The sequence below is a fragment of the Babylonia areolata genome, chromosome 18 (genome assembly GCF_041734735.1).
Source record: "Babylonia areolata isolate BAREFJ2019XMU chromosome 18, ASM4173473v1, whole genome shotgun sequence".
NCBI lineage: Eukaryota > Metazoa > Mollusca > Gastropoda > Neogastropoda > Buccinidae > Babylonia > Babylonia areolata.
The window spans coordinates 39,077,988-39,091,402 of NC_134893.1; the positions used below are offsets into that span (position 1 = coordinate 39,077,988).

General features: G+C 43.4%; 1 protein-coding gene across 1 annotated transcript; it reads right to left on the reverse strand.

The window, feature by feature from the left end:
* Window positions 1-4,937: 4,937 nt before the first annotated feature.
* On the reverse strand, window positions 4,938-10,215 carry LOC143292235 (uncharacterized). The gene is made up of 3 exons (XM_076602424.1): window positions 9,849-10,215; window positions 8,216-8,359; window positions 4,938-5,503 (listed from the first exon to the last, which is right to left on the reverse strand). The coding sequence occupies exons 1-3, from the start codon at window positions 10,213-10,215 to the stop codon at window positions 4,938-4,940; spliced, it is 1,077 nt and encodes a 358-aa protein (XP_076458539.1).
* Between the last annotated feature and the right edge of the window lie 3,200 nt (window positions 10,216-13,415).

The following is a 13,415-nucleotide window of genomic DNA, read 5'->3' on the forward strand; positions in this document are numbered from 1 at the left end:
TACAAATCGTAAAAGAAACAAATCATAAAAGAAACAAACCGAACAAATCGTAAAAGAAGTATTGAAATATGAAGCAAAAGTCCAGATTACAGCAAGGGTGAAATGGACTTAAGAAGGAAAACGTAATACCAAGTATTTTTTTACACTTTAGAAAAAAAAGCATGAGGTAAACAAAACAAAAAGAAAACACCCCGAAACCCCAAAACAACAACAACTAAACAAAAAAACCATAAAGAAACAAAAAACAAAAAGAAAATAAAAATAAAAGCAGTAACCCCTTTATGTTTTTTTCAGGGGAAATAATAACAGATCAAAGAAAGAAAAGGGAGAACAAAAGTTACATTGCGAAATACAGCTTCATGCTTAATACCAACTGGACCATAATAATTATGATTCAGAGACATGATGCATTCTCCCAACCTTTGGTTTTGTTTTCACCCTTTCATTCCCTCTCTCTCTCTCTCTCTCTGTGTGTGTGTGTGTGTGTGTGTGTGTGTGTGTGTGTGTGTGTTTGACAATTGAGGATATTGAGTGCAGGTGGAGGGAGACAAAACAGCATGCAGCCACTGTCTCCTGAGCATGCTGTCACTAATCCGTGACCGCTTCCGATGGTATAACTGCATGTGTGTGTGTGTGTGTGTGTGTGTGTGTGTGTGTGCGTTTGTGTGTGTGTATGTGTGTGTGTGTGTGTGTGTGTGTGTGTGTGTGTGTGTGTGTGTGTGTGTGTGTGTGTGTGTGATAGAGATAGAGAGAAAGAGAGAGAGAGAGAGTAACGAGGATGGGAGAAATGATTCGAAGGAGTCCACACATACAAGAGACAGTGGGTTCAATATTTTATTACTCTACATTGAAAACAAATTCATGCGTTCTATAGTCACACAGATGTGACACAGACACGTTGTAGGAATGGATTAGTATCAATTTGAATTCTAACAGATGTCTATGAGACTAAACCAGCAGGCACGTATTAAAAGAAGTGTGTGTGTAACCGGGACTGTACACAGCAGAAGAATGAATTAAAATATACAAATAACTTGTTTTGATTCTGTTATATCAATATGAAATTTCATCTAGTCAAGTTTGCATAGCAGTTACAAAAAATGAGCAGCGACGGAAAAATAAAATGCATATCCATATCAGAAAACACACACACACACACACACACACACACACACACACACACGCTGTCTTTGATACCATAGTAACAGAGACACATATTAGAGTAACCAATCGGAAAGACAAAGGAGGGAACGCTTCGTGTCACTTTCAAAAAAATGTCTGCGGATGGTTCACATGCACAGCCAAGACAATGATTGGGGACATCACTGATACTTGGTTAGAAGAGAATCAATACTTTTGTTCTTCTCTTTGAAACCGAGGGACTGGACGTATGGTAGGTATGTGAAAAAAAAGTATTTTGACGCATCATGGGGTATATAATGTTAACTTTGTGGTCTTGGTTGGGAACTGGGACTGGGGAAGAATATACTTGGGAAAGGAACGTGAAGATCATTGACTGGAGGAGAGATTGAGTGGTTACCTGCCACTATACTATTTTTGCTCCCTCAACATCGCCCCCCCCCCTTCCCCCCCCCCTCCTCCCCCCACGAACAAAAAATCCCTGATACAACTCCTTCCTCCAAGCAGAAACAAACATACTTTTTTGCGAGATGAATAATGTTCTTGCGGATATTGGACGCATTTTAACGGAGTTTGGACATTGTACTTGTAGTGAGGGGAATGAATGAAGGACAAGTATCTACACTCGCAAAGAAAAATAAGAACAAATGACAGTTCTTCAGCTATTATTGGTAAAACAAAAGCAACAACTCCCCGTATTAAAAAAAAAAAAGAAAGAAAAGGAAAAACAATATCAAACACTACACCGAGTGCTCTGACTACAGAATTCACTTAGATACTCAGTCAATATGTCATTCGGACCAACAGTCACAGCCCTCTGGTAGTCAGGAAAATGACTGACCACCCTCTGAAACAGAGCCATAGACTATATAGTAATAATGATAATATTAATAATAATAGTATTTATATAGCGCTGAATCTTGTGCAGAGACAAATCTAAGTGCTTTCACACCAGTCATTCACACGCATGCATAACTCTAAAACTGAAGAAACGAAGACAGGGAAGAGGCATGGGAGGGAGGTTATCTTGTGAAGAGGTGGGTTTTAAGGCCAAACTTGAAAGAGCTGAGTTCGGAGACCTGACGAAGCGAAAGAGGAAGTTCATTCCAAATGCAAGGTCCAGAGACAGAGAAAGAACGGCGTTCAACAGTGGAGTGTTTGAATCTGGGTATGCGTAAACAGTGTGGATCCGAAGCCGATCGTAGAGACCGAGGTGGAGTGTAGAGGTGAAGGCAGCCACAAAGATAGGATGGAGCAGATTTGTGAATACAGGGAGCCAATGGAGATGTTGCAAAATAGGAGTGATGTGCTCAGATCTTTTCTTTCTGGGGACGAGTCGGGCAGCAGAGTTTTGTATGCGCTGAGGGGACTGAATGGATGAAGCAGGTAAACCAGACATTAGGTAGTTACAGTAGTCAAGGCGAGAGAGAATGAGAAAAACGACAAGTCTAGATGTTGCGTCGGTGGACAGATATTTCCAAATCGAAATGATGCGTCGCAATAGACAGTAGCAGGATTGACATATCTGACTGATAAATTTTTGCATGGACAGTGTGTTGTCAAGGACAACGCCGAGGTTCCTGACTGAGCTGGAAATAGGGATGGATGTATTGCCAAGTTTGATTTTGTCAGCTGTGATGGAAGAGAGTTTTTGTTTAGTTCCTATGATCATTGCTTCGGTTTTGTCTGCGTTCAATTGTAACTTATTTAGAGTCATCCAGTTTTGAATGTCCAGGAAGCATTCAGATGTTTCTTGCAAGAGCGAGGACAATTTTTCAGGGGTATCACTCTTCTGAAGTTGAGTGTCATCAGCATAGGTATGATGACTAACATTGTGGTGGTTGATAATTTCAGCAAGAGGAGCAGTGTACAGTGTGAAGAGAACTGGGCCTAAAACAGATCCCTGTGGGACTCCGTGTTTGATTTTAACAGGTTCAGACTGGAAATTATCGACAATGACAGACTGGAATCGATCAGTGAGATAAGATTTGAACCAGCTGAGAACAGTGCCGTTGATGCCAAATGTAAAATGAAGACGGGAAAGAAGGATTGAATGGTCTATCGTGTCAAAGGCGGCTGACAAGTGAAGAGTGAGAAGGGAATTTTTTCCTGAGTCTGACACTAGCAGTAGATTGTTCAGGATGTGAAGGAGAGTGGTTTCGGTGCTGTGGTCAGCACGATATGCAGACTGAAAAGGGTGAAGGAGATCGTTGTTGTTGAGCTGCTTTAGGACAGATTTTTCAAGGAGTTTGGACAGGAAAGGAAGGTTAGAAACTGGTCGATAATTTTTCAAAATGTTTGCATCAAGGTTGGGTTTCTTCAGAAGAGGCCCGATGATTGCAGTTTTAAAAGTGGATGGAAACGTTCCAGTAAGAAGGGATGAGTTGACAATATTGGTGACTGTGGGGAGAAGCTGCAAGACACACTGGGAAAAGACAGGCTGGTATAGGATCAAGTTCACAGGATTTTACTGTCATTTCTTTCAGGATTTCATTCACTTCTGTTTCAGTCAATGGATTAAAGGAATGGAGAGGAGCGCCGTTGAATTGAGGATCAGGATAAGCAGGTTGGAAAGGCATCTGGTTCAAGCTCGTACGAATATTTTGGATTTTGTCGAAAAAGAAAGAGGAGAAGACATTGGGGAGTTCAGTTAAAGTGTAGGCAGAAGGAAGAGGAGTCTTTTGCAGTACCAAGAAGATTTGACATGATAGAATAAAGAGATTTGGTGGATGTGGCATCGCTGATGAGATCATATGTTTGACTTTTTTATTTGTTTTCGGAAGATCTGATTGTGAACTTTCAGTTTTGTTGATCGCCATCGCCGTTCCAACTGGCGACGTTTGCATATTGCAAGGCGAATGTCTTGTGTGTACCATGAGGCAGAAGGCCTATCTGGCAGAATGCAGGTAGTGGGGGGTGCATGTTCATCCAGCAGTTCCGAGAGAACAGTGTTGTAATGTGTAGAGACGTCGGTACAGGAAGAAATTTTGGAAAGACGTTCAACAGCTTGAGAAGAAAAAGTGTTGATGTTGATGATCATCACTGATGATTTAATTCAGTCACAGTCACACAGTTTGCTTTCGACCACTTCTGTGTTCCGCTTTACTTTTTAACAGAACTATGGCACAAAACAAAGGTAAGGTATATCGAAAGAAAACTCTCACTTCAGGCATGCTGGAAAATGTTAAACTGAATAGAAAATTATTAAAGTATAAATCAAGAAATAAATCTAATCAATGGAAAAAGAACATAACATTTTGATAACATATAGGTAATTGAATGAGTGGGCAGAAATAATATGATAAAACAATGAAACAACGAAATAGGAAAGAAAATAATGAAAGAAAAAAAGGAAAAATATATAAAATTTGAAATCAATCTTTGAAAAAATGGAAACGAAAGCAGGACAACGCAGTCTGACATAAAAAAAATGTTTGGTGTATCATAACTATAAGAACAAATAAAAAGGGGCGAAGGAACGATATACAGATACACAAATAGAGAAATGTTAGCCATAGAAAAGATGCAGTTTTGCCGACGAATTTCTAAAAAAAAAAAAAAAATGCATGGATATTTGGGTCTAAACAAGAAGAGCCACATTTTGATCTATAAAAGGAAACAAAAACAAGCCAATGCTGCTTCGTGTCACAAAGCACACTGATAAGTAAAAAGGACATAGACGAACAAACCAAGACTTAATCTTCCTCGGGCACTATTTCTAACTCTATAAACCGTTCACAGAACATCCTGACGGGAGAAGCCCCGACGTCCGTCCCTCGACCAGGACAGGTTCAGAACTAGTGGTCGCTGGGCTGGCCATCCACGGAGGTCTCAGGGCCCGGGGTCTGCCCAGTGCCTGCCGTGCTGCCGGTCACGGTGGGGGGCAGCTCCCGGTACACCGGCACCATCTGGCCCTGCACCAGGACGAAGCTCACAGGAACTTGTGACGCAGGCACTCCTGGGGTAGTTGCCAATGGTGCAGACCCCGGAGCCACGGGTGAGGCAACGGGTACAGGGTAAGGGTAAGGGTAAGCAGGAGTGGGGTAAGGGTAACTGGCAGCTGGTGGTGGGGCGAGGGTGGCTGACGTCATGATGGGCTGCATGGGGATGGAGGGAGGGGCGGTACCAGTGGTGACCCCGAGGTTGTCCAAAGCCTGCTGGGTTTGCCCCGCGTGCTGCACGCGGTGGACGCCCATCAGGACGGCACCTAGGAGGCCCAGGATGCTGCCTGCCGCCGCCAACCCGAAGGCCCATCGCAGACGCACTGTCACGTAGGAAATACCGCCATAGTAGTCGTACACGATCATTTTCCTCCCGTTCATTTTCGCCCCGAAAATCGCCACCCCGATGAGACCAAAGACACCTGCAAATCAGTCAATTAATCAGTCAATGAATCAACTTACCAATCATTCAATCAGCCAGCACAAAAACTATCCAAACCTACCATTCAGTCAGTCAGTCAAAGTAAAAATGATATACAAAGAAAATCAAGAAGTATGAGAAATAGATTTAGACTGTTAAGGTGTGCCCGAGGAGTCGTTTTTGACTCACTTGTGTAAACAAAGTGAGTCTATGTTTTAACCCGGTGTTCGGTTGTCTGTGTGTGTGTGTGTGTGTGTGTGTGTGTGTGTGTCTGTGTGTCCGTGGTAAACTTTAACATTAACATTTTCTCTGCAAATACTTTGTCAGTTGACACCAAATTAGGCATAAAAATAGGAACAATTCTGTTTTTTCCAGTCATCTTGTTTAAAATAATATTGCACCTCTGGGATGGGCACAAAAAAATAAAAAATGAAGCCTAATTATATGCAAACTGCATTCACTGTTATATTTTGTATTTTTTGTATTATCTAAACTTGGCACTTTGATATGATATTCTGACCCAACAACAAGAGCAGTCATTATTATCATTTTTTGTTCAAACAGGAACTTCTTTTGCTAAGCATGGAAGTTTTATTTATTTTGCAAACGTTTTGGTGCAGATAGTAAAAAAGGGAAATTACTCTGTAATTAATGCTAGGGGACTTAATTTGCTTTAAACTGATCTTTCTCATCTTAAACATTACATTTTGAAATTATACTCAATACATGAAAAGCTTGGATTTTTTTAAAAAGTGTATCACAAGTGAGTCTTGAAGGCCTTGCCTCTCTTGTTGTGTTTTTGTTTGTTTTAAAGTGAACCCGATGAGTCCTTTATCTTTTTGGTTTTTGTTTGTTTGCCCCATCATCTGCACCCTTCAGTGGCATTACTCCCACGCGGCTCATTCCAAGTCTCCCCCCCCACTTGCCCCTCCCCTCTCCCCCCCCTCTCCCCCCGCCCCCTCTCACAGCCACACCCGGGTTCAACTGTCGCAGTCCCAGCGTCGACATTCCACAGGGAACTAATGATCTTAGGTCGCCAGGAGGCCACACACCAGAGGAGAACAGTTCAACTGTCGCAGTCCCAGCGTCGACATTCCACAGGGAACTAATGATCTTAGGTCGCCAGGAGGCCACACACCAGAGGAGAACCTGCTCTTATGCTAGGTCGCTTCGGTGGTGTCTGGTAGCACCTGTGCTCACTGAATGTACTCTTTTTTTTTGCTGCCCCATCATCTGCACCTTTCATTGGCATTACTCCCATGCCGCTCATTTCGAGTCCTCACCCCACAGCCCCGCCCAAGTAGTGTGGCGGCAACGTCGGCAGTCCACACAGATCTATCGATGGTAGGCCATGATGCCACACGACAGAGAAGTCCCTGCACTTATATAAGCCCCCTACTGACGATAACTAAAGCTCAGCAGCGGAATCACTCTGAGTGAGTCCACCCAAGAGTGGTGACCGCCACCACGTCCCTCCGACGACAGTCCCCCATGATTCTGCTGAAACCGATCACCTTGACAGGACTCATCCCTAGGACGGATGTGGAGAGGATCGAAACCGAGGTCACCATGAGAGCAAGGCATATTTTAGAACATTTTTAATACTCGTGACGAATGAGACTGACAATGAAGATAATCCCACCATCGAGGTCCATTTCAGGAAGGGGACTTCGGGAAAAGGCCGTACTTTACGTTTTACGCTTCCTTTCAAAAGGATATCCCGGCGTTAGCCAGGCTCGGGAGATACATATACTTGCAGTATTGGTCAGGACATTTTGAGCAACACACCAAGAAACGCTTCATGAAGTGGATGACACTCGACTGTGGTCCAGATCTAAGGCAATTCAACTCTGGGAAGGAGCCGGTCTACTTTCTTTCACAGCTGTCTACGTATTGTATTGTTGGTTATTGTTGGTGTTGTTGCTGCTGCTATTGGTTTTACTATTGTTATTGTTGCCGTTGCTGTTGTGTTTCTGCTGTTGCAGTTAATGTTCTTTCATGGTTTGGTTGTCCCGTCATCCGCGCCGTTTCGATGGCATTACCCCCACGCCAGTCATACCGAATCAGTGATGCACAGCTAGACCCAGACTCGTGTGCCACTGTCTCAGTGCCAAATGTGTACAGGGAGCTAACAATGTCAGGCTGTTATGAAGCCATTCATAAGAGGAGGTCCTGCACTATTGCTGAGTCACTTCGGTGGTGTTCAACACTGCCTGTTCTAAATCAACATATGAAGGACACCACTGGATAAGTCCTCCACTGTTCTGAGTGTCTCCCCTGATGTAGAGACTGCCACCATCTTCAAAGAACGCTCTCCATGAATCTGCCGATGCCAAAGACATTGACAGAAACTCGCCACAAGCATGGAAGTGGAGAATAAATCAGAAGTGAAGTCATCATAAGAGCAGGCCACACAATCTGAGAGAGTAAGGGGTGGAGGGGAGAGGAAGGAGAAATCCAGCTGACCTTCTCTTTGAGCATGTATCTGAGTAGAGTCTATATTCATTTCTATCTCCGATAAGTGATCCACAATCTTTTTTTTCTTCGAATGTCATCAGTTTGTAATTATATTCGATTTCCCAACAGCTTCGGCAGACGTTTTGCCATGGGTGGAGAACTGCGATCACTGTAAGTTTTTTTTGTGTGTTTAATCAGCAAGCGCTATGAGAGAGCTGTTGAATGATTGTACAACATATACACTGCCGGTACCTACCTGCAGCCACGCCCAGGATCTCCACAGCCTTGTTGTCTTCAGGTGGGGGGGATTTGAACACGTCCTGATACAGCTCCACAGCCACACTGAGGATGAAGCACACCAAGGCCAGCACCTCCATGCTGCGTACCGCGTCCAGCCAGGCTGTATGCACACACACACACACACACACACACACACACACACACACACACACACACACACACAGAGAGAGAGAGAGAGAGAGAGAGAGAGAATAAATGAATTGTTCATTCATCTGTAGGAGATTGCCCCTCATAAAAGGGGCGCCAGAAAGAGAGAGAGTAAAGGAGAGAGAGAGTGAGCGATAAAGACTGAAGAGATCTGCCTTCATCCAAATCTGTTCTCTGGACAAGCAAAAAAAATACTGCTAAGTTTTGCCACGTATCCCTGTTTGAACCGCTTGTAGATCTGAACAATTTGCAGAAACCATTAACATGTGTATAGACGACATAGTGGACCAGTAGAATAGCGCAAAGATGGAAACAATTTATGGCAATTTATTGTATCTTGGGGCACATCCTTCTTCTCTCCCTTCCTCTCTCTCTCCAATACATTCTCTCTGCAGATGTCAGTATGAAGGCCAATCATCCTGTAACCCTCACTGAAAGCAACGTTCCACATGCCCCTGAACCGGTATAGAAGCATGGCAATTGGAATACGTATCACCTGTCTTCAATGTGTAGTACACACACACACACACACACACACACACACACACACACACACACACACACACACACACACACACACACACACGCACACACATACACATAAACACACACTTGTCTGAATGCTGTGACGCCTCCTTGAGTAACTGGACTCTGTGTGTGTGTGTGTGTGTGTGTGTGTGTGTGTGTGTGTGTGTGTGTTGTGTGTACGTGAGTTCGAGCGTGTGTGTGTGTGTGTGTGTGTGTGTGTGTGTGTGTGTGTGTTTGTGTGTGTTTGTGTGTGTCTGTGTGTGTGTCTCTGTGTGTGTAGGGCATATTTTGTGCTTTTTTAACGTGATTGTCCATATTAGTAATATGTAGTATTGTCTTGCAATATATGAATACATATGTGTTTTTTCTTCTTCTATTGTATGTCTTCACGTGCTGTTGTATGCCATTATGCATCATCGTATATGTATTGTTTCTTGTGAGGCTCTTACAGCCCTTTATATGGGAATTTTAAATAAGTATAACTACTTTTTCATATATATTATATACTGTACACATAAATAACTCTTATTTAGATATAATCAGTTTATACATTTATACATATTCATATAATCATCTTTTGAACAATTTAAAGTCTGGCTTAGTCAGTCATATGCATAATTACAACTTTGTACAAACTCGACCAGCACAGCTCACACATCTTGTTCTCTGTTTGGCTTGCTTTACACTTCGTTTTTGTGTCTATAAACCTTTATCTATGGTTTTCATGAAAAGTAGACCTGATTCTGATTTACGCAACATCAGCAACAATAGCGACAACAACAACAACAACAACAATAAAGAAACAAACAAAGCAGACAGGTGAAGCGGATCGCGGCGTCATGGTTGGGGAGTGAGAGAGAGAGAGAGGGAGGGGGGAGAAAGAGAGAGAGAGGGAGGAGAAAAAAAGGACTGACCAGGTCCACCTCCAACGTTGTCATGGCAAGACCCTCTGCCGATGCACGACTCCCACAGCCCAAAGTCGTTCATGGCGATGGCCCACCTGGGAGCGGAGAAGCCCACAGTGAACAAGATCATGGCCACCACCAGTGACCCAAACCCCGCCCTGAAGTGCCTGTGACGGAACCTGATGCGGCGAACAGTGGTTCTGCTATAGGCCGCGGGAGTGACCACAGGATAGGGCTGTGGCGCTGCTGTCAGCTGCATGGGCACCATGACTGGCTGCTGCTGCTGGGGTTGTGCTGCTGCTGGAACTGGTTGGTGCTGCTGGGGTTGTGCTGCTGCTGGAACTGGTTGCTGCGGATGCACGGTTGTTTCCCTCATGCCTCCTTCAGTCTGTAGTGAGTTTTTGTCTGGTGGGCATTGGGCGCTGGGAAAATGAATGTGCTCAGTGGGTATATGTGTGTGATGGAGAGTTCTGCGCATATGTGTGATGTGATGTGGTGTGGTGTGGTGTGGTGTGGTGTGTGTGTGTGTGTGTGTGTGTGTGTGTGTGTGTGTGTGTGTGTGTGCTTCCATTGTAGATATATGCATGCGTTTACACGCATGTAAATTTAACCAATGTGTGTGTGTGTGTGTGTGTGTGTGTGTGTGTGTGTGTGTGTGTGTGTGTGTGTGTGCCTCTGTGTCTGTGTGTCTGTGTCTGTGTGTGTGTGTGTGTCTGTGTGATGGAGCTGGGTTGTGAGAGCTGACTGTTCATGATAAATTGGATAATCTAATTTCTTTGTGAAAAGTAGTCTAACTTCCATGTGAATTCAATAGTTCTGCTCATTGTGAATTACTTATTGTCCATTGGATTTAAAGCAAATTTATTTTACATTATTTATGAATTTTTATCTTATTTATTTATGGATTTATTTATCTATTTTAGCACACAAGTGTACATGTGCACGTTGTGTTGTTTATCAACAAAGAAAGAGTGAGAGAATTTGAGGACAATATGCAATCACATAAAAATCCCTTGAGAATAAGGTCCATGATATTAGAGTGAAAAACCACGTTCAAGTGAAAACAATGAAATGTTACTCAGATGTAAAATTGACAAAACGTTTGTTAAGAAGGGGCAGGACAGGATAAGGTAAGGCAGGTTCACACTCTCTCTACACACCCAAAACAGGACCACTTGAAGTGGCTTTTACAGGGTGTTCTTTACCCAAACAGGACCATATAAAGTGGCTTTTACAAGGTGTTCTTTACTCAAAACAGGACCATATAAAGTGGCTTTTACAAGGTGTTCTTTACTAAAAACAGGACCATATAAAGTGGTTTTTACAAAGTGTTCTTTTCCCAAACAGGACCATATAAAGTGGCTTTTACAGGGTGTTCTTCACTCAAACAGGACCACATGAAGTGGCTTTTACAAGGTGTTCTTTACCCAAACAGGACCATATAAAGTGGCTTTTACAAGGTGTTCTTTACCCAAACAGGACCACACACACCATGACTGTACACTGACACAAATCATAGTTTTCGAATTAAACGTGTGTTGCTTCAACCAGCTCTGCAATACCGCATGAGCTAAAATGACTGTCTCAAAACAATCCACTGACACAAAACAAAGTTTCCAAAAATACGAAAACCAACAAAGCATAGACAAATACAAGTAGTTACTCACAGCCCTTCGTCAGTCATCAAGACTACTCTTGCACCTTTTCACTCAACCTGTGCCACGTTCCATTTCTTCTGGGAGACAACCTTTTTTTTTATCCTTACTGATACAAACTACAACACTCTTCAACTTCTTGAACAAAAGTCACCAATTCTGGACCTGTCTTAGTGACAAACAGTGATGGGCTGACACATTCACAGTCCCATTCTGTTTCACTCTTTCAAACACCACTTGATCTGATTTGTTTTTCCGAAACCCTCTTGACTACACAGTGATAACAGGTTTGACACGCTGTATCGCAAGGAGAGCGAATGGGAAAGGCAACACACTCTGGGTAAGACACTTGGCTCGATCACCGATCAAATCAACTTACATCTTCAGACACACTGCCACTGGCAACAAACGATGACAAGGCATGCACTGGAAGGGGAATAGGAGGGTCCAGGGGGCTGGAGGAGGAGGAGAAGGAGAGGAACAAGGGACGGCAGTGAATGCCAGATATCTTCACCAGATCGAAGACCCTATTAGCATATTAGAATACTGCCTATCATACTTGCCACCCCGCGTTGGCAAACTCGCTCACCGCATCACCTCAGTTTGCTGAACCGCGGCAAAGCGACAAAGCGACCGACCAGGACAGGGAGGGTGTAGGGAGGAAGGGTTGTCAGACCGACATCATAGAACCAACTGTGGGAGAGGGGTGGGGAGGGAGGCAAGAGTCGTGGTGTGTGTGTGTGTGTTGGGGGGGGATGATGGGGATGTGTGTGTGTGTGTGTAGGGGGGGGGGGCATGATGTCAGCATGGCATCAAAGGGAGAACCACAGCAAAGAGGGGAAGGGGGGAAGGGGTGATGGAATGGAGAGGGAAAGGAGACAAGGTGGTGGGTTGGGTGCTGGTGACACCTTCACAAACACATGCATTGTTTTAATCTCTATATATGAAGAACCTTCAATTCCCCCCCAAAAAGAAGGGGAAAAAAGAAAGAAAACAAAAACAAAACAAAAATCACCATTGCAAATCACTCAAGACGGAAGTTGTGCTAAAATTATGTAATCACATAACGTTGATCAACAGGGTGGTGAGGTTTCACTTGCTGTCCCTGAAAGGTGGCAACTGTGTTTCCTTAATCGGAATTCTGTCAAAAAAAAAAAAAAAAAAAAAATCTGCAAAACCATGAAAAACTTCGTAGCTCATAGGAGAGATAAATTTGCTTTAAATTCCTCACGTTCTCCATCTTGATTACTAGGAATGATAATTGTAGAAAAAAAATAAAATAATTTTTTTTTTAAGGGGGGGAGTGTGGGGGGAGGGGGAGAAAAGAAGCAGAAAAATAAACACGAGTAGGATAGATTTTTCAACACAGAAATAGAATAACACAGGTGAGAGCATAGACTCGCCACAAACGCCAGACACATTTGTTTTAAAAAATCGACCAACCCACGAACCGAGTATGCTGTCAACCATAAAAGCGATCCATTCCATCCTCTAACACATCAAGGTGATCAATAGTTGCACGATCGAGGCTGCCAGATGGAAAGAGACCAGCAAACGTTACAGCTAATCTACAATGAAGAAAAGACATTTTCCGTAATTCTGAAACTGTCCTAAAAGACGGAATGCAAACACTTGCTGAGGTTTGCTGAAAGTGTTAAAGTCTGTCGGACTGTTCGCTGTCAGGCTGTAAATGCAAAACACACACTCTCACCCTCTTTGCGTTTGCAGCTGATCACCTCATCTCACTATTGATTATTAGCTAACTACGTCATTCAACCAAAGCAAACACTGGAAACGTGTGACAGCCGTACAACCTATCAGGAGTATACTGGCACAGCCAGGGGGCATTGGTGACGGCCAGCGACTGGCGGCCAGAAAATTTCTATCACAAAAGATTCATGCGATGTGTACTCCAGATGGT

Excerpts from the sequence above, each read along its gene's own strand:
- LOC143292235 (XM_076602424.1), bottom strand. The coding sequence starts at position 10,215 with ATGAGGGAAACAACCGTGCATCCGCAGCAACCAGTTCCAGCAGCAGCA. Across the intron at positions 8,360-9,848 it reads CAACGTTGGAGGTGGACCTG|CCTGGCTGGACGCGGTACGC; the intron begins GTCAGTCCTTTT and ends GTGTGCATACAG. Across the intron at positions 5,504-8,215 it reads GATCCTGGGCGTGGCTGCAG|GTGTCTTTGGTCTCATCGGG; the intron begins GTAGGTACCGGC and ends ACTGATTTGCAG.